Source organism: Podarcis vaucheri (assembly GCF_965113315.1).
Source record: "Podarcis vaucheri genome assembly, chromosome: 7".
Classification (NCBI taxonomy): domain Eukaryota; kingdom Metazoa; phylum Chordata; class Lepidosauria; order Squamata; family Lacertidae; genus Podarcis; species Podarcis vaucheri.
In genome coordinates, this window is record NC_138765.1 from 41,787,477 (window position 1) to 41,813,118 (window position 25,642).

Genomic DNA, 25,642 nt, shown 5'->3' on the forward strand with positions numbered 1-25,642 from the left:
TATGTCATACCTACTTCTCTCCCCTAGAGCACACATCCTGCTGCATATAATGGAAACAGCAGTTGCTAGATGTCTGGGGCAGCCAACCTTGGTGACAAACCATCTTGATGTTTTGATAGCAAAGCTGCCAACAACTCAATTAAACACAATTTGTGTATATCGCAGCCAGACCCAAGTGAAGACTCGCAGGGAGCAAGCTTTCAGAGCCAAGCAGGGCAAGAAGTGCAACCCTGACACCACACACACACACACACACACACAGTCCCTCTCCAAAGTCTGCTGCCATAGGCCTGCTGTCTGCTGGTGTGGTGTGACATCTGGCCTCCACTCCAGGCCCTTGTGCCAAGGACCCACTTCCTCAAAAAGCACCTCTGCACAGGTCTCATTCATTTCAAGGGAGTTTGCAAATTAGAGAAATGGCTCATAGTTCAGTGGGATAGCAACCAATTTGCCCACAGAAGGTCCAAAGGTTCTATCCCCACTGGCTTCTCCAGGATGGGATATTAAAGACTCCTCTCTGAAACTCTGGAGAGCCACTGGAAGTCAGTGTAGACAGTACTAAGCTAGTTGGACAAATGGATTTGACTAAGCATAAGGCAACTTCCTATGTTTTAACATAAATCCAACTGGATTCTGCCCACATAGCCAACCCTGCTGGTGCAGCATATCTCTGAAGCCAACCACCAAGAAAGGACAGGGAGAAGGAGTCAGGAAGGAACAGACAGACAAATACACACTCAGGTTTCCTAAACAGCCAGTTTTTGCCTCCCACAATAGACTGAGCATGCAAGATGCTCTAACCTGCTTGAAGCATTCATCAAGATCTTTACCTAAATGCTTCTTCAGGGAGGGAGCTTCATTTGTATTATGGATCATTTTGAAATGTGTGTTAAGCAACAACTGTGTGGGCAGGTAGGCAGGCAGGCAGCCGATTCCTCTGACTCAGCTCCAGCACGTGCCGAGCGAGCAGGCAAACTCACTCACATGCGCTCCACAAGTGCACACCAAGCAAGGCCTGTTTCTTTTCATGTCACAACAACAAGGACATCCCTAATGGACTGCTTCCCTGCCTATCTTCTCATCCTTCTGTTTCCACCCCAGGTGATTTTTCCTAGCTGCTGCAGCAAAAATAAGCCATGATTTGGTTTTGCATGTTGTCTGGACCCAGGCTTATGATTTGTCTCACTCCATAGCACAAGTTGCAACCAAGTGGGTTTCTAGCTCACAGTCTGCCAGGGGGAGACAATCAGACAACATGCTAAGCCAAACCATGGTTTAGCTCAAGGTAGCAGGGCAGCAGCAGCAAGGCTGGAAGAGGAGCAAAGCTGCAACCTCATATCTGGGAACCCTCATGCCTGCATATTCACACTTACGTTTAGATTAGTGTTATAAAAGCACTGTAGAGGCCTATGTATATGCTGCACAAACACTCAAAAAATCAAAATCCTGCAACCAGAAAATTAAATTATGTATCCAGAAAAGTTTGCACACTTCAAACGTATGCTTATTTGCACAAAATGGACTATAGGAAGAGTCCTGTTGGATCAGGCCAATGACCCGATGCCTGTAGGAAACTGGCAAGCAGGACCCTTCATGGAACACAAGGGCTAGAAATTTGTGTGGGTTTTTTGCGGGGGGTGTGTGTATGTCATTTTTTATGGAGGATGGGAAAAGGAGAGCGGAAATTGGTAGGATTATTACTATTAATACTCAACCCACATTTAGTCAAAAAATGTCCTAGGATACTCTGAGGATGCTAAAGCTCCTCCCTGGTGCAGGGAAGCATCAGAGGAGGCCTGAACTCTCAACCTCCACCCCTTGCCTTCCTTGCATAAAAGTCCCTTTGCCAGAAGAACAAACCAACCCACATTTCCCAAATTAATGACACAAATCCTACCTGTGACTACTTGGTCCCCATTTGAGACATTCCTGGTGCTGCCTTGTAACCTCGTTTTCACTGGTGCAGAGGGCAGGGGTGCTACTGGGCTCTCCTTATTGGGTTGGGGCTTGCCTGTCAAACATTCCACCTTTGGGGGGGTTTCCAACATCAAAGTGTTTGGTTTGCTTAGCAGGTATGGTAGGTCCACCCAGCAAGCCGCAGCTTCTTCTTTGTTACCCTGATTAGAAGCATCCTCAACTTGTGCATCTGTCTCCACTGAAGGGCTGCTGCAGCTGCTCCCCAACATTTTTGCTGTTATCCCAGAACTGAGAGGCAGAAAAGCACTCTCAGCTTGCTGTTGAGAACAATCCACATTCTCTTGCCCAGCCTCTTGGAGCAGGTGTGCCTCTGTCTCACCTTGGAGTGTGCTTCCAGAACTGGTCTGCTTCTCCTTCTCAGAGAGGCTTTGCTTGGCTAAACATTGGAGGTTTTCCTCTCCATAAACACTGCTACCCAACCCCACTAATGCCTCTGCTGGCCTCGGGCTCACCTTCTCCAACTGCTCAACTGGGTGATGGTGCTCCACCATCCACTCAGAAGTGTGACCTGTGACTTCTACTGACAGTTCTTGTGAGAGGTGACCGTGTGCTGCCGCCCTCACATCAGAGAAGGGTTTTGGTGGCAGTGACTTTGGCATGGTTGGGGAAAAGGCATTCTCCTGCAACCTTGGGCTGGAAGAGTCAGAGTCCTTGGCCAAATGTCCCAAATGAGGCTCAGGGAAGTTATCCTTCCCAGAACTCCCACAACCCTCCCTGGTGCCTGTTCCTAGCACACTAGAGCAATAGCCATGCTCAGAGACCCTGCTGCCATTTTCCAGCTCTGTGCTATTCCTCTGAGCTGTCTCTGTCATTTCAGAAGCCACAGCTGTCAGAGACCTGCATTCAGCATCTTCTCCATCATGGTAGCTGCACATTGCGTACCTCCAGTCAAGCTCATGTCCTGGCTGGGCCTGCCCCTTTACATCAGAAGGCTCCTTGGGATCAGAGCCAGCAGCAGGCCCCTCATAATTTTCCAATAGCAATTTGTTACTTTCTAGTTCATGATCATCCTCCAAAAGATTCCTAGCATTACTGGCCTGGGTATCAGAGAGCTTTGCTGTGTCCAGATGCCCATGTGGCATTAGTACGACTGCTAAACCGACTCCATTCCTCAGGCAAGTGCTGCTGTCCTGATTGGCTGCAGGCTTGTCCTTTACTCTCATCCTCGGCTTAGTGCAGTAACTGAGGGAGACTGATTGAGGTCCAAATTTAGGCAGTGAAACGTCTGTGAGCTCCACATATTCCCCTTCCAGGTCACTTACAGAGTCTTCTCTAAGGCCTGGGCTCACACACTCCATGCTGGCAGCTGCCCTCACAAGTTGCTCTGTTGTATTGGTCATAAAGAAGCTGTCTTCAGGTAAACTTGGCCCATTAAAAAGTTGGGACTCCACTTCAAGGGAGCTGCTTTGAGACGGCACCTCCGAAAAGACCGAATCTGAAGGCTGTTCAGTCACTGGAACAGAACTTAGGCCACCGTTCATTTTGGGGGGGCTTTCAATAAATTCTGGATTGACTATTCTGTCCCAGGGCACCCGGAATATTTTATCTTCTGTGCCTAGTAAGCAGTTTTCCAGTGCCATTCCCATCCGGTCCCTGTTGATGCCATTCAGCCATTCCACAGTGAAAATGGAAGTGTAGGAGACTTCAGGGACCACAAGCTCATCAACATTATGCTTGTCCTTGGCCAAACATTTCACAATGATTCGTGGGGACTTTTTCAAGTAAGGGACCACCTGCAGATAAAAGTCTCCTGGTCTCAGGATCCGCCAGTCGAAGGAGCCAAGTTGAACTACAATCTTCTCATGGATGCAGAGGGGCCAGCCCTCATGCCGGAACAGCAATCCACAATATTGGACCTGAAGGAAAATGAAAATCTAGGTGAACTGACCGCAAGCAGGTTTTCAGAACAGACAACAGACATCCTAATAATGATCTCATAGCTTTCTATTAACAGCAGCACAAATGGAAACAGCCGGATGCTGGAAAACTGGGGCTGGTCTTACATTGACTTTTGGCATGTCTGAGTGTGCACAACCCATTTTTTTCCTATATAATACATGGCAAATTGTGATGAGAGTATCTCAAAGACCCCCCTCGACTCACTAGTAAGATATTCAGGTAACGCCCTCCCCTGTGGTGCTACATTGTATACCTTCTTCCCCGTATCTATCAATTTGCTGTTCTTCATGTTTAGGTTTCTAAGAGCAATGAAATCTTGTTGAACGCTTTTTCTTTTTCAGCTTTGCAAAGTTTATGTGGTTGCAGTCCTGGAGCATTTTAAAAAATGTCAGGCACTTCCATGCCCTTCAGAGCATCAATCCCAGGATGAATGTTTTATTTACTTGTCATTTTTTTTGTTTTACTGTGAAACTGTTTTAAAGGATGAGTCAGGGACCAGGATCAAAAGGCAAAGCATCAATGCATCAATAAGCAAAAAGCTGCTCAATGAAGCATTTTGGTGGTAGCAACACCAAGGGGGAGGGGCTTTCCATTCTCCTGTTCACTTTGAATGTGGTTCTACAGCTTGAGAAAAGAGGAAAGAAGGATGGTGGTGATCCTGAAGCCACAGAAAAACTAGAACAGGCCCCAGGTCCTTCCCAGCTTTGGATTTAGTCTGCCTACGCAACCCTCTGACTGACTCTGCGCACAAAAACAAGTCCCTTTGACTTCCATGGAAAGCCAATTTGGGTATGAAAACACACTACGGCACGAGTCCCACACAGAGGCAGCACTGCTAGGAGGCGAGCTGGGACAGCCATCCCTGGGGACAGGTTTTGGGTTCCATGAAGACCATGATAGGTTACAATCTTCCAATTCTTCTATGTAAGTCCCACTGAAATGAATGTGCAGCAGTGGGGAGGGAAGGAAGAGCCATCTGGATGTTCCACATCATGCACCAGAATCCTGGGCCAGATCTGCTTCCGTAAAGTCTGCACAAACCAGAGAGCCACAGTTGCTACTGGAGAAGGAGCCTCCTTAGCAGCTACTGAGTTCGGCAAATATTGTGACAGCAAAGGAGAACAGAGGCAAAACTTCTGATTGGGCAATCACTTGGCATCTTTCCATCAGAAACTTGACAGTCTGCTGCCTGCCAAGAGTAGGTGGGGGGAGGGAGCTGAAGGTGAGTAACTGTAGAATCCAGGCAAGAGAACACACCTCCTACAAGACACCCCACCCTTTTTGTTCTTGCGTTAATATGCATCTATAGAGAACATGTGGCTAATGGAGGGCATGTTTTGTTGCTAATGTTCAGGCTGGACCCTCAAGCTAGGATGCCGGCATGGCAATGCAGCGGGGTTGGAAGGAGGTCACACGGTGACTGGACTTCAACACTGATGCATTTGCATAAAACAAAATGTTTTTAAATCCGAAAAAACCTTGTTTTTCTTAAGTAGGACAGTTACATAATTGTTCACTATGATAAACACTTAACAAGTCAGAACGTTTAAAGATTCCAAAATAATCACTGCTACTGGGAGGTGGGGGCGGAGATGGAGAATCCAGAGTATGTCTCATTGCCATGGGCAAGAGGACAGCGTCGCCTTAAGGATTCTTTGGCTACCCTTTGACTACTTTCACCAGTGCATCCGGTGGCACTGCTCCCTGTCCTCCCTCCTCCTTAGCTGAGTAGGAGCCTAGGCATGAGCATCATGGCGGGTTCTCAGCTCCCACCTGCAGCGCTAGCAGAATCTTCTGGGTCAACCTGGAGGCAGCATGATACTCACACAGGCATCCTGCTGAACGCACTGCAAGATGTGCTTGGCTGGAATCAGAAAGTCGATGAGGTAGTGCAGGCCGTCCCCACGGTATGTCTTCTCCACCACATCAAAGACCTGGCACAGAACCGTGGCTGCTGTGACCTCGAATGGAGGGTAGAGTGCCGAGAGCGTACTCTGGATACAACTGTCCAGGGACTGGGAATCCTGCCAAGAGAAGGAAAGGAGGGTGTGAAGTGGCTCAGGAGGAGCAACAGGGGGAAACTGCCTGCCGGGACTCAGGTTGCTACTTGGCAGAGGCTATCGACGTATCCGCCCTCTTCATTTTTTGTGCCACCATTCTGAACCACCGCCATCCACCGAGCCCAGCTCCTCTACCGTGCAAATGAAGCGCTCACCTAGTCTCGACAGAGTGGCGGCAGACAGCTTACGCTGCAAAATCCTTCCCCTGACCGAGCAGGGGTGGGGCTGTTGCTAAACTATTATTATTCTAGATATCAGTGCGCAGGGTGTGCATGTGTGTGAGAGAGAGTGAAAAAGAGAGACTAAAAGGGCTTATGCAGCTGCTGGTACGGCTTCCCAGGACTGCAGGCTTGCAAGGTGTCCCCTGGTGGAATTATATTGAAAAAGGAAAGTTCCCCCTAAACTGGGGGTGGGAGGTATGGGGGAAAGAAGTGGCTAAAAGTGTTTAGTACAGTTTTCTCACAGTCACTCCAGCTAGAAATGGGACTCTAAAGCCAAGAGCTTTAGAACAGCCATGATGACAGCATGGCAGAGCAAGAGGAAGGCCCGACCCATCATACCACCAGCACAAGCTGGGTTTGGGTTTCTAAAGCCAGCTAGAGCATATCATAAAGAGTTTATATTATACTTCTGAACATTGTCCCTGTTGTCCCCTGTTCTGCTCTCAACATACAGCACTCTCTCTGCCAGCCCTAGCTTGGAGGTGCCCTCCCTGCCTTTGAAATCTGCAGCTGCCCAGCTTTCTTTATGAGAAAGCCAGCTCTTGCTCTGGTGACTGCTACATCAATCCTCCTTCTCCTCCAAGAAAACATAAATTCTTAACATAAGGGAATCTAATTTACATAATTTTAAAATAGCTCTTTTAAACTGTTAATATCAGTGATTTTTTTGTTTTACTCTTTTTGTAAACCTCTTTAAGGTTGCTTTGCCACAATCAAGTGGTAAATAAATTTTATGAAATAAATGTGCAAAAACATTTAAGCATTTAATAAATTACTATTTTAAAAATGAGATTGTGTTGCTTCTTTTAATTGCATTATTAGCATTTACTAGAATCTAGGGTAGGCTATTTAAGCAAGAATTAGCAGAACATATTGTATTATTACTATTATTATTATTAAAATTCATACACCCTTCATCATAAGACCTCAGGGTGGTTCACAGAATAAAATACAATATAAAAACACAACTAAATAATTAAAACAAAACAGCAAAGCAATAAGCCCTCTTCCCACATTATAAGGAAACAAAGCTAAAGGAGAGGGTAATCTGGGCCAAACCCCCTTCAGGTTTCTGGGAGACTGCATTACTTACCCACTTTTCAACTACCACAAAGAAAAGGAACTCTAACTCCAGATCAGGGGAACCCCAATATGTATCCACATTCTGAACATTGAGAAAATTGTGGCCTTTTTTGACTTAAAATGGAAGCAGAAGGTACAGTAGCATCTACGCTCAGAAGACATAAGATTGGCCTCCTGGGAGTGATCTTTGTAGCAGGGTAGGCCGCAGGCTCAAGGGCCAACCTCCCTTCAGGCAAGGGTGGCTTCCTTCACTGTGACACCAGTGCCAAAGAGACCAAAAGGCGGGATCCTGCAGTCTCAGCAGTTCTGCTCGCTGCCAAAACGAATACATCTGACAACAATTAACTTGTCATCTCCAAATGAATTCAGATGAACCACCCACTCTGCAGAATGTGCTTCAAGCACGGAGAGTGTCATTTTCCTCAACATCTGAGGCTAAGTCACACTTTTATTTTAAAGGTGATAAATCTCTGAATTTACCAAATCCCTCCAAAGTGACAATGCTGGAGACTTTCATGCAGCTCAGTCTATCCTACTTTATCCTCTCCCTATCAAAGTGTGAGTCACTTTGAGTTGCCTTGGGCAAATTATAGCAACTAACAAGTATAATAAATATAACAAATATAATCAATCATCAATAATAAAATGATTTCACATAATTTGTTGTGAAAATGAAATGCAGGTGCGGGGAGGACCCTAAATTCCTTGGAAGAAAAACAGGATATAAATATAATAAATGCAATGCAATTAAATGAAAGCAAGGTGATAAAAGTTACCATGTGCAAACTTTCTTCCTCAGAAAGAACTTAACAAGAGATCCTGGGCTGCAAGTGTGAACTATTGCCTCTGCCAGAAATTAGCAGCTGTTGTTCCTGGGACTTTCTGCTTTTTCTAACCATGCCCAGCAGTCTCTTTCAAAGACCAGCTGCCTAATAAAGCATAGACCCTGGTTCTGAAATTAGGTGGGAGCTCTTAGGACGCACAGCGGAGAAGGTGGGCTAGCTTGTACTAGAAAGGAGAACACAACTTTTCTGAGTTACCCTGGCAGCCATCACTCACCTATCTGCAAAGCACAGCTGTGTTATAGCCATTCCATGCAGAGAGCAGACAAATCACTAAAATTTTGAACACTATAAAGAAGCAGGTTACAACGCATCAAGGGACTTGTTACTGGATCCATTTTTCCTTTACACCTGAAGTAGACTGAGGTGTGCCTGAATCTTTCTGAGTCGCTCAGCACTCACCATATTACAACCAAGATACCATGATTGGCATACCCCACAGAAAATTAGTGAGGCTCACCAGTTCGCAAAATGGGGGTGCACAAGAGAAACCTGTCACAAAATGGGGGTGAAGTCTGACATAAACAGCTGGCAATTGTTGGCATCATTTTCTACTGATAGCAGATCACTCTTTGGAAATGGTTTAATTGCTTGCCATAGGTTTTCCTATGAGGGGAAAGGTTCTCAGATATGAGGCAAGAGGCGGAAATGTGGGGATGGGCTCACAGAGGGGAAGATGAGGCTGGCATCTCGGTTCTCACCTTCTTCTCTCCCTGGTCCAGCTGAATCTCTGGGGCCACCCAGACAGTGAAGCCAGCAGGCCTCCTCTTGACCTATTGGACAAGGCCTCTTGGCAGGCAAGATGGAGGACAGCAAACCCTCCTGGCTCACTCCTTGCCACCACCAGCAGGCCCTTCACGCTGCCTGAGTGGCACAGGGCACAGAGGAAATTGTCCTCGTAGCAACTTAACAGAGGTCTCCCCTTCCCTCAGAGGGAAACATGGAGGGCACTGCTGCCTGGGGTTGGGCACTTGGGTATCGGCATCTACTGAATCAGCCACCCCACAGACAAGATGCCTCGCTCATTAAGGAGCAGTCACTGTCCAACACACACCCCTTTGCAAAGCCCAAAGTGCCTCCCTCCCTTCTTGATGGGCCTTCAGGGATGTATTCCAGAAAAGATTCCGTGCCAAGAATCTCTGCGTTTAGTACTCCAATTACATTATATAACTGCGCATCAATGTATACAATTTATTCTGGCAGCCATAATTTGCAAAACATAGGGTGAACATTTTGACAAGAAATAAGGTGATGGGGAATGATGAAGTCGGATGCAGTACAGCAAAATATCCCACACACAAAAATCAAATCAGTTTTCCTGCTTGGTTGCAGCCTAGGATCATGGCAATCATGAGTCACTGCTTTTTCCATTATTATTATTATTTTTTTAATCTCACACTGAGAAAAACGCAAGACACCAACCTGTTATGTACTGAAGTTCTCACCCTGGGTCAGCAGGGGGATACTGTAGATAGTTTTCACTCAGGTCCACGTCAGTTATTTTAGGCGGGAAACCCTGGGTTGTTGTTGCTACAATGTTGACAGCCGGCTGCCTATAAAAGCAGGCCGGCTGAGCTGTTTGCTGTTCAGTTCTGTTCCAGCTTACAAAAATAAAGAGCTGCTTTGGAGAAATCGCTGTGTCGTCTACCATGTCTACCCACTATTCAACACAACCCAAATCTTTATTTTTCCGTTCACACCAATGTCTCTTACATATATACTGTAATTCAAAATACTTGGCAACATTTTGTTGTCCTCACTTGTAAATACTAATTTTTTAATTTAGAAAATTTATAGACCACTTGATTTAAAAAAATCATCATTCTTGCTGTTATTCCCCTGCCTTAGAAGCGCACCCAAACTATATTCTGTTCTACTGAATTTGTACCGTTAAAACCAGGGCCTCAGGTGCCATAATGTCTTGGGCCAGCCCTGGTTAAGACTGCCATAGTAAAAGTTTACTTAGGAAGCACCTCTGTTATCTGGCCGCAAATGCAAGCCAAGGCAGCATCCCTAGTGAGGAAATGTACAATGCAATAGGAGATTTCTTACATGTTTGGGTGTCTTTCACCCAATATGTGTTCTTCCCCATTATTAATGTCACTGGCCTGCGAGTTTTATCATTTTTACTGTGCTTAATCTATTGCTCCTGACAAAGGAGATGCCTCTGAAATGCATTGAGCTAAATAAACAGCTGATTAACAAAAGCACCAGATCTTGCCTCCTTTTATTTTCGTGACCTTCACTGCCAATATCCTAGTATTCCAGGGGGCCTTTGTGATACTGGCTCCAAAAAAGCATTTAAGCCATGGATAGGCAAACTAAGGCCTGGGGGCCGGATCCGGCCCAATCACCTTCTAAATCCAGCCCGCAGACAGTCCGGGAATCAGTGGTTGTTTTTTTTACATGAGTAGAATGTGTCCTTTTATTAAAAATGCATCTCTGGGTTATTTGTGGAGCATAGGAATTCATTCATAGATTTTTTTTCAAAATATAATCCGGCCCCCCACAAGGTCTGAGGGACAGTGGACCAGCCCCCTGCAGAAAAAGTTTGCTGACCTCTGATTAAAGCATTCCTGAAAACTAAATGAATATGTTCCCATGGTCTTAGCATGGATTTATTTTCAGTATTAGAGCACCTGCTTGCTATACAGAAGGGCCAAAGCTCAGTCCTTAGAACCACCAGTGAAAAGATTTCAGAGAAGCATTCTGAGGGGGTCACAAATCTTGAGTGGCTGCCAGTCAGAGTAGACAGTAGTCCCACACGACATAGAGCAATGATCTGACTCAGAGTTACACAGCTTCGTACGTGTGTGTGTGTGTGTGTGTGTGTGTGAGAGAGAGAGAGAGAGAGAGAGAGACCTCATCTGTAAGCGAGGCTGTTCCCTCCAGTAACAGCCCACTCTGAGACCTATTCGAACAGCAACAACCTCACATGCCCCTTCATTTCCATGCAGATCAAAGAAGGGTGGAGACTTTAAACAACTTGTAAAAGACGCCTTTGTGCAGAAAGGGACGTGTGCCAAAATATGGGCGTTTATGAAGCACAAGCACACAAAGGGGAACATATCCCCAGGCGTTTCTCCCTGATCTATTAATCAGCCTAGCATACCAGCCTTTGGAAAGTGTAAGGAAAACCTCAGTTAAAAAAATGAGATGTGTTCCTGTAGATGGTCCAGTGAACAAAGAATTGACAGCCACCAACCAACTACTGAGATAAAAGCTCTCTGATTTTGCAGATCTAGGAGGATCTCTAGTTGGCTCCTTGGCATTTCCTATTGTTGAAAATGGGGGGATGGGGGGGAGAGAACCTTAACTTTTCCATCCCCACTTCCCCCCATTCTCTCTCACTCTTGGGATCAAACTACAAGTTCCACTTATTGTGTGGCAAATTGAGTGCTTCTGCCCTTCATTTTCCGTCATGCGCTCTGCAGATTTGTTGCTGATGATGCATTCCACCTTTGGAATTCATTTTGTGTTTGTGGCCAAATGCCCGGTCATACTTGTCCCATTGAGATCCTGCATGCTACCCCAGGAGTACGTTCATCACCCACTACATGAAAGGCAAGTAGGGCACAGACTGGCTCAGATACCACTGGGCACAGGAAGCCAAGAACCCTCCTTGCCCGCCAGGCTTAATTCCAGGTTGTGGGAGGCCCCCAGCAACATGCCAGTGGGAGCGGGAGCTCTCATATTTTTCACAAACACCCTCAATTGCCTTTAATTTGTTCCTATTTTTCTTGTGCAGCAGGTTGTTTAATACTAGTTTCCTGTGTTTAGCCAGCTCAAGTGTGCACATAAGGGGTGAGAGAAAAATTATGAGGAAACTCATAATTAAAAACATTAGAGGAGCATGGCTGCTCATCTAGTCAAGCACCTAATTCTCACAGTAGCCAGCCAGATGTCCCAAGGGAGGCCCATTAAGCAAGCAGGACCTGAGTGCAACAGCACCTGTGCAATCCCCACCTGTGATTCCCTGCTCTGTAACTGTTTGGCCATGAGATCATTATTAGAGTGTGGACTTTCTCCAGTATTTCCCAGGATTTACCAGATAAAAGAATTACAGTTCATTCTCTGGAAAGAAGTGAGTCTGGGGCATTCTCATGCAAAAGTGGTGGGGTGTGGAAAGTATTATTATTGCCTTCATCATCATTAAAAGGTGGCTAAGGTTGTCACCTTTTTACTGCCTGGCTCCTGTGCCTTGAACAGCAACTCCACACATTGAAATTCAAGCTTATGTCCACATTCCCCTTTACTGGGCACTCATTAACTTTCCAGTGCTGGGTTTTTAGTCACAAGACATTATAAAAAATGCAAATGAATATTGTACTTCGTTATAAGATACTACTGCCTGATGCCGTTGCTTCTCAAAACCAGCTTCACACTGATTGGAGCCCTTAAGCTATTCCTAATTAGTCTCTAACCAAGGTGTGGGCAGCTATGCATCAGGGAAAGACGTCCACACCCCTGTCAGTGCGCTTTAAGGCAGTAATATAAACACACCCTTCGTGGGTGAATCTTCTGGCAAGGGAGGGAGAAGCTGCACATGCCTGATTTCACTGTGTCAAGCACAAGAGCAAGATCAGTAAAAAGGTGGCAATCTTCAGCAAGCCCCCATCTCCCAGGAACCTCATGTCATCTTTATTCTTAATAATTCATCTCACAGTGGGGGTCTTCTCATCTCCCTCTGCCCAGGTTCTAAGCCAGACAGAGCCTTAATGGGATTTTTATTTTTAATTACAACAGAGCTAGCCAAGCCCTGCAAGGATTCACTGTGCCTTCCAGATGTTGTTCCAGCACTCCAATTCCTAGCAACCCCAGCAGCCAGCATAGATTAAAGTCAGGGATGGTGGGACTTCGAGCCCAAGAACGTTTGGTGTGGGTGTGCGTGCACCCAGTTGGCAAAGGCAACTGCTGCAGGCTTCAGCTTGACTTCCATGCTTGGAACTTGACCTTGGCCAGCGTACTCTCACAAGGCCCAAGACAGATGATGCATGCGGTGGCATAAGATCTATCTCTGGCAGAACTCAGCCCAGCCTGGCAGAGACTGTTCATGCTGTGATGCCCACAAAAGGAGCACTTTGCTCTCTCCTAGGGAGACGTTTCAGTCGCACTTTGGTGCAAGGCAGCTGCCCCCATGACCTTTGCCCTGGGCCCATCGGAAATACCACAGGACAAAATGCCCCTTGAATCTCTCCTGCAGAAAAAGCTCCTGCCCTTCCTGTTTTATGGTGAAGTCAGCATCCCCTTGCTGGACATTCCCACATAGCTCAGGCTGGTCATTGCCTGTTACATGATGCCATAATCAGCTGCTGAGAAGGAGAGCAGGAACCTGAACTCTGGGGAGGGAGAACAGTGGGGGCACGTAAAGGCCCTCAATTCTGCTCCAGCAGTCTCCTCTCTACCTGCAGTCACACAGGACATCAGGTGTGTGGCAGGTGGGCATGGTTTTGGGGGAAACAGCTTTGCGGGCAAAATCTGAACGCCTGGCAGGTCAAGTATGGCCTGCAGACCAGAGGTTCCCCAGCCCTGAGTTACAAGGGGAGGGGCTCTGATGGCTACAGTTCTTTCTCCATCTCTCTCAAGAGAGCGCCAGAGAGTTAGGAACATTTCACTTCCTAATCAAATACCTGGTGTATCATATTCCTGCACCATAGGCAGTTCTGTTGGGCAACTGTGGCTCCTAAGGAGGAGCAGAGCTGTCGGGGCCTAGAAGTCAGTCTCTCTGGAAGGAACACCCAAGGGTGGGGCTCACCTTTGAGAGTGCTGCTGGGTGCAGTTGGTGCCTATGGTTTACCACATGCCTCCCACATATAAACTTTCTGCCCAGATCTTAAGATCATCTTCAGAGGCCCATCTTTGCCATGTTGCTACTACCAGAGAGGCCTTTGAGGCTTTTCAGTGGTCCTCAAAGAGCTCTGTGATCGTCCCAGTATCAGGCTGAAGCCCTTTTAATCTACCCAAGCTTTTTAGATGCTGTTGATAAATGACTTTGCCTTACTTGCACTGACGTTAAGCAGTTTTCACATCTGCTGCTGCTAAGGTTATCCTACTTTCAAAGTTTTGCTGTGCTAAATTGCTGCCTTAGGGAGCTTCCAGATGTGGACAGTTGAGCAGCAGCTCATCATTACTGTTCTGTTTTAAGCTGCAAGTGGAACAGCAACTCTGCTTCCAGACTTCTGAAATCCAGACAACATGCTGCAGCCAGGTGAGCAGTGTCTCATTCCCTGCCTTAAATATGAGGGTGTGGAGTGAGGAGATTGATATTCGTTTGGATAATGGGGGGTGAAGATGGGTTTACTGTTCACTCCACCTTGCTACATGACTGCCCCACCCTGCTACAAGATGGGGGGAAGAAACAGATATAAATGAAATACTATCTCCATCTGTCATGGATGCTTTAGCTGAGATTCCTGCATTGCAGGAGGTAGGACTAGATGACCCTTGGTGTCCCTTCCAACTCTGCAATTCTATGATTCTATATAAAAAGGAAGGGTTTAAGAATCAATTCCCAGACAGAAATGCATCCTTGTGTTGTGTTTTACCTGTTCAGCTCTAAAGAAAAACAGCAACAGAAGCTGAACAGGTAAAATATGACACAGGGATGTTTCGTTCACATCATGTAAATGGACATAAAAAGTGAGTGGACACTGTGTGGCTAGTCCCCAGTAAATTCTTAGTGTGGAAACAGCGATAGTTTAATTTTTTGGAATTCCTAGCCACTCTGGAAAACCTTTCATGGTTGAAGAGTGAAATGTAAACTTATGTAAATAAACAACAGCCCTGCCCTCCAGGCCTACTCTGCACTGTGCACCACAGTTACTATACATGTACGCCCATTTGTACCCCCAGCTTTCACTGAGTCTTAGCTGTTAAGTCAGGGACAGGCAGGAAGATAAGTTATCCTCCATGCACATTTTAAACCCAGATGCAAGGTTGCAGAAATCTGCCCTGTGCATTTAAATCTCTGAACTGCCCTCAAAGATGAGGAGGAAGCCACAGCAGTTCCTGCCCCTCCTTTGCCCTTCTCACAGCTGCTACTGCTGCAATAAGTAAGTAGCAAGGGGGGCATTCTCCCCCAGGCTGAGTTCCCCCACAGTCCAGTCTGTGAAATGAGATAAGGAAATGTCATGACCTGGTCCCTCTTCTAAGCATGGGTACCTGTTGCAGCACAGCACAGCACAGCACGGCTTAAGGGCCCAAGAGGAGCCCCACCCACGCACTTCTGGGGTGAGCTTTTGATTTATGCAATGCTTGAATTGGTAGGTCACAAACTGGACCCCTGTCGAGCGAGAGGGCGGCCCTGAAAGCTCTGGAATGCTTTTCCAGTTCATCTGTGCCTCCCCTCCCCCCCCCCCCCGCAGCCACCTCACTATGCAACCAAGGCCTCACTTTTGCAGACATAAAATCCTGCCTTCAAGCAAGCGGAAAACTTCAAGAATTGCAGTTAGCCACTGAAATCAACCCCATGTGCATCTTCAAAATAAGCTCTCTCCTCTAGAGACTATTGGAAGGGCACCATCTAGTGGCAACACTGCATTCAAAATTCTGGCCGCACAGCTTGCATCAAAATCTTTGGGAAGGAGATATCCTGGCACTGCAGGGAGCCCCATCCGCCAGCGCAAGCACATGCAGAGTCTTCCTGAGAGAAAGGAAGCAGGAGCCTGACAGGGCCACATATGGGTCTAGCCAACCCAAACTCCCTTATGCTAAGGAGGCAAAGGGGTTTCATTTCCTTGGTGCCTGCAGAGCTTACAGAACAGAAGGCTTAGATATCTTTCATAGCTGTCAACGTTTCCCTTTTTTAAAGGGAAATTCCCTTATTCCAAATAGGATTCTTCGCAAGAAAAGGGAAAAGTTGACAGCTATGGATTTCTTCCCAGCAGTGACTCTGTAGTGTAGCTGGACTGGTGCAGTTGTGTGGGTGCAGCTTAGCTGCACAAGCAGCTTACATGCCCCCAAAACCAGGGGAAGCCAATCACCTGCAGCAACAGGAACCTAAGCCAGTGGCGTAGCGTGGGTTGTCAGCACCTGGGGCAAGGCAAGTAATTTGCGCCCCCTAACCCGTGGATTTGCGCCCCCTAACCTGTGGATTTGCGCCCCCTAACCCTACCCCCCAGATGTTGCGCCCGGTGCGGCCGGCCCCCCCTGCACCCCCGCTACGCCACTGACCTAAGCAACAGTCTTTGCCAACTTGGTGCCCTTCATATGTTTAGACTACAATTCCCATCAACCACAAAACATCTACAGATCTTATTATAGGTTGGCCTAATAGTCTTTTTTAATAGGTTCCCCCCTTGTGGTCCAAAGCAGCAACATTTTGCTTCTTAGTATTGTGTTATTATTTATCCGTTTTTACTGGGAGGCCTGCTGTTAGGCAGAAATGTGGGGTATAAATATTGCAAATAATTAAATCATGTCTGCCTTGATTAACCCCCAAGAGCAAGTGCCCACCCTCAAAACACCAGCCACCACAACCTGAATGCTCCCAAAGAGAAAATACCACCCATTACACAAGAAAAATAGGAACCACTATAAAAAAGGTGAATTCCATGCTTAGGGATCATTGGGAAAAGAACTGAAAATAAAACTGCTGATATCATAATGCCATTACACAAATTTATGGTGTGACCACATTTGCAATACTGTGTAAAATTCTGGTCGCTTCACCTCAAAAGGATATTGCTGAGTTGAAAAGGTTGCAGAAAAGGGCAACCAAAATGACCAAGACGATAGAGAGATATCCTCTCCGAGGAAAGATTGCAGTGTTTGAGCCTTTTTAGTTGACAGAAAAGACGGGGAAGAGGTGACGTGGTGGAGGCAAATAAAATTATGCATGGAGCGGAGAAAGTGGTTAGAGAAAAGTTTTTCTCCCTCTCTCGTAACACTAGAACTCATGGACGTCCAATTTAGCTGAATGTTGAAAGATGCAGGACAGGTAAAAGAAAGTACCATATTTTTCGCTCTATAAGATGCACCAGACCACAAGACTAGTTTTTGGAGGAGGAAAACAAGAAAACAAGAAAAAATATATTCTGAATCTCAGAAGCCAGAACAGCAAGAGGGATTGCTGCGCAGTGAAAGCAGCGATCCCTCTTGCTGTTCTGGCTTCTGGGATAGCTGCGCAGCCTGGATTCGCTCCATAAGGCACACGCACATTTCCCCTTACTTTTTAGGAGGGAAAAAGTGAGTCTTATAGAGCAAAAGATACGGTATTTCTTCACGCAATGAAGTTAAACTATGGAACGTCCCTTCCACTTGGATGACTTGAAAATAGGATTAGACAAATTCTTTGAGAATAAGGCTATCAACAGTTACTAGCCACAATGGCCATGCTCTGGCTCCCCTGCCCAAGGCAATATGCCTCTGAATCCCACTTACTGGGAATTACAAGTGGGCAGGATGCTGTTGTGCTCAGATCCTGCTTGTGTGCTTCCCGTAGGCATCTCTATGAGAACAGCATGTTGGACTGCCTGATCCAGTTATTTATAAAGATGTTGGACAGGACAGGACAGAAGCCTGCAGCACTTCACTCTACTTGTCACTTTTTTCCAGGGCATCATTTGTCTGCATACCAGGAGAAGGCATTTTGCCTAATGAATTTCAGTTTGTCCAACCGCCATGGAAGGCCAAGCAAAAAAGCCAGCAAGGCGAGAAGGTGCAGTTCCGCTTCCGAGGGTGGCCCCAGCATTCCACTGGGACTGGGACTCCAGTTCATGCATTTGAGCTCCGTGGGCGGAAAGAAAGGAGCACTTTGCAAGGGCAAAGTGATTTCCTTGTGAAGATTGGAGAGACGGGCAAAATGTGTGCAGGCCTCCCTGCAGACGCCTTTACCCTGTGCTCAAAGGCCAAGCATTCCCAGGGAGCGGGATGACTGGGGCATTGTGCTCACGCCTTCAGTCCATATGGTGGGCATAGAGTTAAAGGGCTTCATTTTCTCATCCATGTCTGTGCTCTTGAAGGGCACATTGGGGAAATGGAACAAAACAGCATCCACCCCCTACCCTGCATTTCAGCAGCCTTGTGTTCGGATGGCAGGAGGCAATTAAAAATCATTTCGAATGAGCTCATTTGTTTCTTCTGCTTCTTGTACAAGGACCATTGTGGCCTTGGCTTGTGTCTCTGAAATCTCAAGATTTACTCAGCAGCGAACCTGGATGAGGGTTCAGTCCCATTTCCTGCCCTGAGGAAGCTGACGTTTTTCAATAAAAGGAATATGAGAGGACGCCTGTGTGACAGTTTGATTCTGTCCATTTGGACATGAAATAGAGAATAGTGGTTTTCTGTCCCACTACAGGTGCAAACAGTCAACAATGTGGAGATGACTGTGTCATCACAGACGGATGTTGTTGTTCACTGGGGTTATTTTGCATACATTTAAGATTAAACTGAATGTTCACAGTCTGCATACCTTTTGCATTTCTTTCCCATTTGATCTCCAGTTTTTACCATTTTATCTCAGCACCCATCCCTGCCAGCTAAGACTCACCCTCCTTGCATCTGACAAAATAGCCTCTGTTCCACAAATATTTATGCCATAATGAATTTGTTTGTCTTTAAGGTGCTGCAAGCCTGTTATGAGGAATGCAGAATAACCATGCAACGTTAGTCCCTATTTTGTTTTAATTAGGGAGATGAGTTGTAGGCAAACACTGTGACCAGGATTCCACAGAGAGCATGTAGATGCTGGAGAAAGCCTCCTGAGGCCAGATTGGAGGCCAAGAAAAGGAGCTGCCTGCCACCCCCACCAGCACCAACACCCCAAAGAAAAGGCAACCCAAAGTTCAAGAAGAAGCCCTCCTGCCCTGTGTCAAAGACCCTTTCCAGCCAGGACACATGCAAAATCAGAGACAAGACACTAAGATGGGAGGTCTTTTTCAGTCCATGTAGACTTGTTTCTCTGCTTCAACTGAGCAGGGACACAAGAAATCCTGGCTAGGAATTGGTTGCTATAAGTAAAAATTATTCTCTGTGGGGAGTGGGGTTGAAAGTTTTGTTTGCATTTTGATGAGAAACTACTTTGCAAACCAATACACAGACTGAGACACAGGTATCCTTCCACATTCCCTTCAGAAGCTGCCTTGTATTGAGTCAGTGCATTTACCCATCTAGATTAGTGTAGTTGACACTGACTGGCAGCAGCAGCAGCAGCAGCTCTCCAGGGTTTTACAGACAGGGAGCTTTAGGCACTGTGCTGCTGCTACTACTACTACTACTACTACTACTACTACTACTATTATTATGTATTTATTTATACCCTGCCTTTTTCCCTGCTGGGGACTCACGATGAAAACGATGGCCCTTCCTTTGCTAGGATGGATGGCTGAGGACAGGAGCAGACGGAGGGTCTCAAGACCCCCTCCTCCTTCTTAGTACAGACAGGCAAGTAAACAGGGTCAGCTGCTCAAATTCCCTGGGAGTGGAGGAAATCTCATTAAAGAATTCTGGAAAGCCTAACCTAAAACTATACACATTGCTCTATCATGTTGGGTTCTCTGTGTATATGCAGAATGAATAAATGCACATCCTTAAAGTTATTTGTTTATTGGCTGAAACTATAGCAATTTTTTTCAACTTTTAAAATCTCATTATTAGTTCAGCAGCAGCAGGTGCTGAATGACTGAAGTTTTTCACTTGCTTGTGCTGAAATATTACTTGGCACCTTTCAGCTGCAAACTGGCGGCTGTGTACATGGGGTCCTGCACCCTTTATCATTACCAGGTAGCAGAGCTGGTGGCCGGCCTCAGGGGTCACAGTTTGGGGAGGTTTTGAACCTGGCACTCCAAAACTTTAACAACTACTGCACCCTATATTGGCACACATTTCTGAAAGTCATTTCCACTTTCAGGCCAGTTTGCAATGGCAGGGAGCCTGTTTCCATGGACCGTGCCTTGCCCTCGGTGGCACCAGTTTCAAGCTGGAAAGCTGCTTTTTCCCCTTCTCAAACAGCGTTCTTTGGAATGTTCCGCGCGGTGACTTTTCCGCAGGGAGGGTTAGCCAGGTGCGCTAGAAGAGGTGCCTAAGAGAGAATGGGCTCATCCCAGGGGCCCCCTTGGTCCTTCCCGCCAGCTGCCCAACAGGAGCAGGGCAGGAAGGTCACTCTGCAGCCCCGGCATCCTGGAGAGGCGGGCTGCCTCCGAAAACGGAGGCTCCGCCGTTCACCCCTCCCTCCCTCCGGGGATCTGTGCCACACCTGAGCCGGGAGGCCGCCGGCTCGCTTCCCACCTGGAGGGATCCCGGCCTCCTCCAGCGCTTCGTAAACACTGAGAAACGGCGAAGAGCAGCGATGGATTGGTAGATGGGGTCGGGCGCAGCAACTGCCCTCGAAGCTGCTTCGGGCAAGGCTCTCCGACCCCAGTTCCGTGCTCGAAGGAACCTCGGCGGCCCCAAAGCTCGGGCGCCTCTGAGATGGTCCTCGTCCGCCAGCCGGCACAGTTCGGCTCCCGCTTCCCCTGCGGAGCTGGAGCACCAGGCTCCGCCCGCTCCTCTCCCCGAGGCACTCTGCACATGCTCATAGGATCCATCAGCTTTGCGCGCGCTGCCGCCCCCTCGGGCGCGACTCACCATGGCTGCTGTTGTTGACGATGCTGCGGCCGCCGCCGGCGGCAGGCGCTTCCCGGCACTGCTGCTGCTGCTGGAGGCGCCCAGCTGAGCCCGGCCCGCAGCCGCAGAGCCAGCCAGGCCGGCCCTGTAACCTGATCCCCCCTCCGCCCACCGCCCCGCCTCACCCGGCCGGGCTTCGCGGGCTTCGCAGACTGCTCCGGCTCCCAAGGCCCCGCGCCCTCCCAGGAGCAAAGCGGAGGTAGCGGGGAGATCAGCTCCCGGCCTCCGCTCCAGAGGCGCCCCCGAACCGCCCCTCAGGGCCCCGGGAGCGGGGTGGATGGTGCCCCTCACTCCCCGCGATGCCTGGGTTCGCTTGGGGCGAAAAAGCGGCTCCAAGGGAACGAACGGGGTCCCACTGCTGCCCAGGCTGCGCCTCCATCCCGGCTAGAGGCTGTGCTAAAGGAGGCCAGAGAGAAGCCCGTCCCATGCACACCTGGAAGAGGCCTCGTTGCCCCAGGGTGACTGGTCGGAGGATCCCCCTGCCCGGGTGACTCGGGGAGATCCCTGTTGCTCACGCTGTTCTGCTTGCCCAGTCCCGGCGGCCTTGCTTGGTCCCCCAGCCTCCACCTTCCTCCAGCACTCCAGTCTGTGGTCCTGCAAAGCCAGTCCTTAGCCACCTCAGTTTGGGGTTCGGGCTCCTGCTCCACGTTGCAGGGATTGCCAAAGAGGCCACCACTAACCTCCTCTGCACTCCCTACCACTCTGTGACTTTGCCTGTAATGATCCTGGCACTGGCACCCTCCAGACCCCAGAGGCCTCTTGGCAACCCCTGGCACACACACAAGCCATCTAGTCCTTGAACCATTGCACCCTCTGGAGCCCCTGCTTGGCCTCTTCTAGTGCCAGCCACATCCTCACCCAAGTGGATTCCCAAACTGTGTGGTGGGGAGAGGGGCCTAATGCCAGGAAGAGATGCCAAGCCTGGAGACCACCCCTTGATTTTGGCCAACGGAGTGATGTCCAGCTTCAAGCCAGTCTTCAAGAGGCAGGCATCATGTTGGGTCCCTAAAACAATCCTGAGCCTTGAAGTCAGCATTTTATTTTGCTCCCCTCCCCATGACCCCAACCCATCTGACTGCACTTGTTCTTCAGCCTCTCTTAGCAAAAATAAACCCTTTAACGCCCCCCCCCCCACAACAGCTTGGTCTGCCAGCGTTGCACTTGTCACCCCCTCCCTTCTGTGGTGCCAGGTTCCGAGGCCCTTCGTTGCCAATCCCAGGTGGCACCAATATGCAGGTATAGTTTAAAAGGCTAAGTAATTCCTGTAGCTGTTCAGGAACAATTTTTCTGGGGTGTATACTTGGCTTCTCAGGTGACAAGCTGAGTGCTACGAGTTCAGTGTTGCTGTGCTGTGCCTTTTGTACAATCTAAATAGGTCAGATTGGGAAAAGGGCCCTCAGCCCTTTGTGGTGCCAACAAATCACTTGAGCTTGTGTGAGTGGCAAATTTGTACCTAAACTGCCTACATTCTAATCCAGCTCCTGGGCCTGCAAAAAGAACATTGACCAGATGATGTCCCTAGTCCACTCTTTCAACACCCACTCCAATATGGAACCACATTATTCAAAGGCAACTCATGAAACTGATCCTCCCATGTCGTGCGCCCATTCCCCAGAAAACTCAACAAGACAGCTGGGTGGTGAAATGCAGTTTTTATGCCACAAGGCCCCTGGGAATAAGTGGTGCATTACCCCTTCCAGTCTGTCCTGTTCCAGGTAGTGGGCATTGCTTGAACCCAAGTGGGTGGGTGTTCTATGTACAGTTTTCTAGAATTGCAGGCCACCTACCACTCGTCTCAATTTGGGATCAAGCAAACCAAGTCAGGTCTAGCAAAGGCCAGCAAGGTAAGGTCGTATAATGCAGGGTGGGAAATCTAGATAAACAAGGCAAGCAAGCAAGATGTTTAGCATCCTGGAGAGCTCCAAATGGAGTCTGGAGAGGCAGGCTGGAATGTTGTTCCAGCTACCAGCAAACCCAGGCTCAGGGACTACAGCTTCCTCTGGGCAGCTACTCCTGCCTCCTCCTAAGGAGTGGAGTCCTGACCAGGCCCAGTTTGGCATTCTTTTTTTATAAATGTTTTTATTTATTTATTTTCATATTACAGTAACAACAACAAAATAAATTGTCCAACAACAACCAACCCAAGCTTGTCCTCTTATATGTACAGATGTGTATCATGCATTATAATAAAGTTTCATTCAATTATTCTAAACGGTCTTGCCATGTTTTCCCATGAGCATCAGGTGGCTTCCTTCCATGGTCTAAATGATTCATGTACTCAATAAATATTTGCCATGTATTACAGAATGAGAATGGATTGTGTTTGTCACTAGCTGCTCTGACTTGACAGGCCAGCTTCTTGGCCAATACTATTGACCACACTCTAGGAGTCAATGTTAAGACCTGTTCCTGTTGTTCAGCTTCTGGCAATTTCCATACATGCTGCTGTTAGCAGAAAAGTTAGGAGCTCATTATTAGAATAATCTAGAGTGGGTGGGAGTCTAGAGCACTGAATAAGCCTGAGTTTTTGGCCCAAGATGCACTTGGCATTCCCAGCGTCTTCCCTTGAGTCCTGATTCATGGCAGGCTCTTTTCCTTAATGTTAGTCTTCATCCCTTCCAGTGAATCCCTTGCCATCCTAGGCTCCCAGATGCCTTGGCAGAAGGGTAACACAGATCTCTGCCAACAGATAAGTGGTGTGGTCAGCTTTGGGGTATTGATCCAACACAAGGAGGGGGAGAGCAGCCATCACTGGGATGGTGTCTCTTGGTGGAGCTTCTCCCTGCTCTCTTTCCTTGACTTTCTCTCTTTGGGACAGGAGGCAAATGGATAGGGGCCAGGACTGATAGGGCACTGGGCTCAGCACCCCAGGAGTTAAAACTCCCATCAAAGCAGGAAGGGTTGAACCACCTGCCCCAGCCTCCTAGTTGCAGAAGTTCCACTCTTGAGTGTCAGAACAGTCCCCACCGACCATGCACCAGAGAATGCCCAGATACAATGTCCAGGTGCCCAGTATACCTGAAGGAACGCCTCCACCCCCATTGTTCAGCCCAGACACTGAGGTCCAGCTCCAAGAGTCTTCTGGCAGCTCTCTCACTGCAAGAAGTGAGGTTACTGGGAAGCAGGCAGAGGGCCTTCTCGGTAGTGGCACCCACCCTGTGGAATGCCCTCCCATCAGATATCAAGGAAATAAACAACTACCTGACTTTTAGAAAACATCTGAAGGCAGCCCCATTTAGGGAAATTTTTAATGTTTGATGTTTTATCGTGTTTTTAATATTCTATTGGAAGCCGCCCAGAATGGCTGGGGAAACCCAGCCAGATGCGCAGGGTATAAATAATAAATTACTGTACTATTACAGTGGTGCCCCGCAAGACGAATGCCTCGCAAGACAAAAAACTCACTAGACGAAAGGGTTTCGCGTTTTTTGAGCTGCTTCGCAAGACGAATTTCCCTATGGGCTTGCTTCGCAAGATGAAAAACAAAAACGTTTTGCAAGTTTGTTTCCTTTTTCTTAACACCGTTAATACAGTTGCGACTTGACTTCGAGGAGCAACTCATAGAACGCAGTATGGTAGCCTTTTTTGAGGTTTTTGAAGACTTTGGTATTTTTGAAGCTTTTCCAAAACTCCTTTTGCAGCCATTTGGTAAGTTAAACGTTTAAAACTTTTTGGGGGGTTTTTGGATTTTGGGTTGGGGTGTTTGGAATTCACGGACTTGGTGTTGGGGAGGGGTTTGCAAGAATCTGGAAGCTTGTGTGTGTTTTTTCTGCATTTTTATGATTTTCTGTGACCATTGGGCCACTCTGCTGTTTTTTTAAAAAAAAATCTGGATTTGAATTTCTGTGTGGTGGGTGGCTGGGGGAACAGTTGAGGAGGGGGTTCTTCAGCAAGAAGCAAAGAGTGGAAGAGGAACCTTCTTCGAGTCGTCCCCCAGAGTCTTAGAAAATGTACTGTACACTTTGTTGATTTTTAAATGTTTGTCTGTCATGTTTAGAAACTTAATTTATTGTTCCTTCAATTTTTGAAATGCTCTTTACAGTATGTGTGACTTTAAAGAGCACTTAATAAACTCTTTGTTGTACCAAATTTGGCTTGGTTTAGACTTTTTTTGACCATAAAGGTAAAGGTAAAGGTACCCCTGCCCGTACGGGCCAGTCTTGACAGACTCTGGGGTTGTGCGCCCATCTCACTCAAGAGGCCGGGGGCCAGCGCTGTCCGGAGACACTTCCGGGTCACGTGGCCAGCGTGACATCGCTGCTCTGGCGAGCCAGAGCCGCACACGGAAACGCTGTTTACCTTCCCGCTAGTAAGCGGTCCCTATTTATCTACTTGCACCCGGGGGTGCTTTCGAACTGCTAGGTTGGCAGGCGCTGGGACCGAACAACGGGAGCGCACCCCGCCGCGGGGATTCGAACCGCCGACCTTTCGATCGGCAAGCCCTAGGCGCTGAGGCTTTTACCCACAGCGCCACCCGCGTCCCATTTTTTTGACCATAGGAACGCATTAATTGAATTTCAATGCATTCCTATGGGATTTCGTGCTTCGCAAGACGAAAAATTCGCTAGACGAAAAAACTCGCAGAACGAATTAATTTCGTCTTGCGAGGCACCACTGTACTACTACTACTTCTTCACCGGGCTTACTGCCCCCAAGTGGTGAGTTTGCATACTACGTCATAGAAATGGTTAAATCCTGCCAGGCGGGTTTCCCCGTTTCCCCCACACTTCCTTGGCCACTTTCTGCTAATCCTTGGCTTCAGACTTTCATTGATATATTCCTTTCTCCCAATCTTTTATTTTGACCCCATGCGGGTCAATACCTTCCCTGGAGCACCTGCTAAAAGCAGCAGCACCACCAGCCCAGCATATGAGGCAGCTTTGCCCAACCTGCTGCCCTTCAGATGTCTCAGACTGTGAGTCCCAAAAGCTCCATCCAGTGTGGGAAGAAGAAAGGC

General features: G+C 47.8%; 1 protein-coding gene and 1 long non-coding RNA gene across 4 annotated transcripts in view; one reads left to right on the forward strand and one right to left on the reverse strand.

Moving 5' to 3' along the window:
- PLEKHG4 (pleckstrin homology and RhoGEF domain containing G4) overlaps positions 1 to 20,939 on the reverse strand; it is a 50,634-nt gene extending 29,695 nt beyond the window's left edge. Inside the window, exons 1-3 of one of the 3 annotated variants that reach the window (XM_082232610.1) lie at positions 20,647 to 20,939; positions 5,703 to 5,900; positions 1,898 to 3,833 (exon numbers count right to left, since the gene is read on the reverse strand). In XM_082232610.1, the coding sequence (XP_082088736.1) occupies positions 1,898 to 3,833; positions 5,703 to 5,900; positions 20,647 to 20,649 (2,137 nt within the window). In that variant the 5' untranslated portion in view covers positions 20,650 to 20,939. Of the gene's footprint in view, positions 1 to 1,897; positions 3,834 to 5,702; positions 5,901 to 8,016; positions 8,035 to 8,484; positions 8,503 to 20,646 lie in introns of those variants that run through there. The other 2 variants (XM_082232612.1, XM_082232611.1) reach the window with 2 other exon arrangements.
- LOC309538279 lies at positions 13,810 to 18,490 on the forward strand. The gene is made up of 2 exons (XR_014222153.1): positions 13,810 to 14,290; positions 17,638 to 18,490. It is a non-coding gene; the product is annotated as an uncharacterized lncRNA (long non-coding RNA).
- Positions 20,940 to 25,642: the final 4,703 nt, after the last annotated feature.